Raw genomic sequence first — 399 nt, 5'->3', positions numbered from 1 at the left:
GGAAATAGGGTCTGGGGGCTCCACTGGGTGGGGTGAGGGTCTGGACACCCCCCCCAAGCGCCAAGATTTTCTCTGCCAGGCCAAGACGAAGGGAAACAACGTGAATTTGGGGGTGAAATACGCCGAGAAACAGCAACGGCGCTTCCACCCCGAGAAACTGCGCGAGGGGAGGAACATCATCGGGCTCCAGGTGACACTGGGGGTGGCATCGGGGTGACATCGAGGGGTGGGGGTGACATCGGGGTATGTAACCCCCCCCTCACAGGTGTGTGGGGGGACATCGGGATACGTGGGATCGCCAAGAGAATCTCTTGGGGTGTCCTCAGTCAGGTGTACCCAGGGGATGGCAGTGTCCCCAGGTGTCCCCAGGTGTCCCTGGTCAGGAATCCCCAGGGGTCC

The 399-nt window shown here is 61.9% G+C and overlaps 1 protein-coding gene across 1 annotated transcript in view; it reads left to right on the top strand.

Moving 5' to 3' along the window:
* Positions 1–79: 79 nt before the first annotated feature.
* Positions 80–399, top strand: part of LOC104525113 (calponin-1) — a gene marked incomplete at both ends in the record, with an annotated part of 1,269 nt that continues 949 nt past the window's right edge. Inside the window, one exon of the mRNA XM_010168183.1 lies at positions 80–190. Coding sequence (XP_010166485.1) covers positions 80–190 — 111 coding nt within the window. The remainder of the gene's footprint in view (positions 191–399) is intronic.

This window comes from Antrostomus carolinensis, unplaced genomic scaffold (assembly GCF_000700745.2).
Source record: "Antrostomus carolinensis isolate BGI_N321 unplaced genomic scaffold, ASM70074v2 scaffold26405, whole genome shotgun sequence".
Classification (NCBI taxonomy): Eukaryota; Metazoa; Chordata; class Aves; order Caprimulgiformes; family Caprimulgidae; genus Antrostomus; species Antrostomus carolinensis.
Note: the sequence above shows the minus strand (reverse complement) of the source record. Positions and strands in the feature narration are given on the sequence as shown.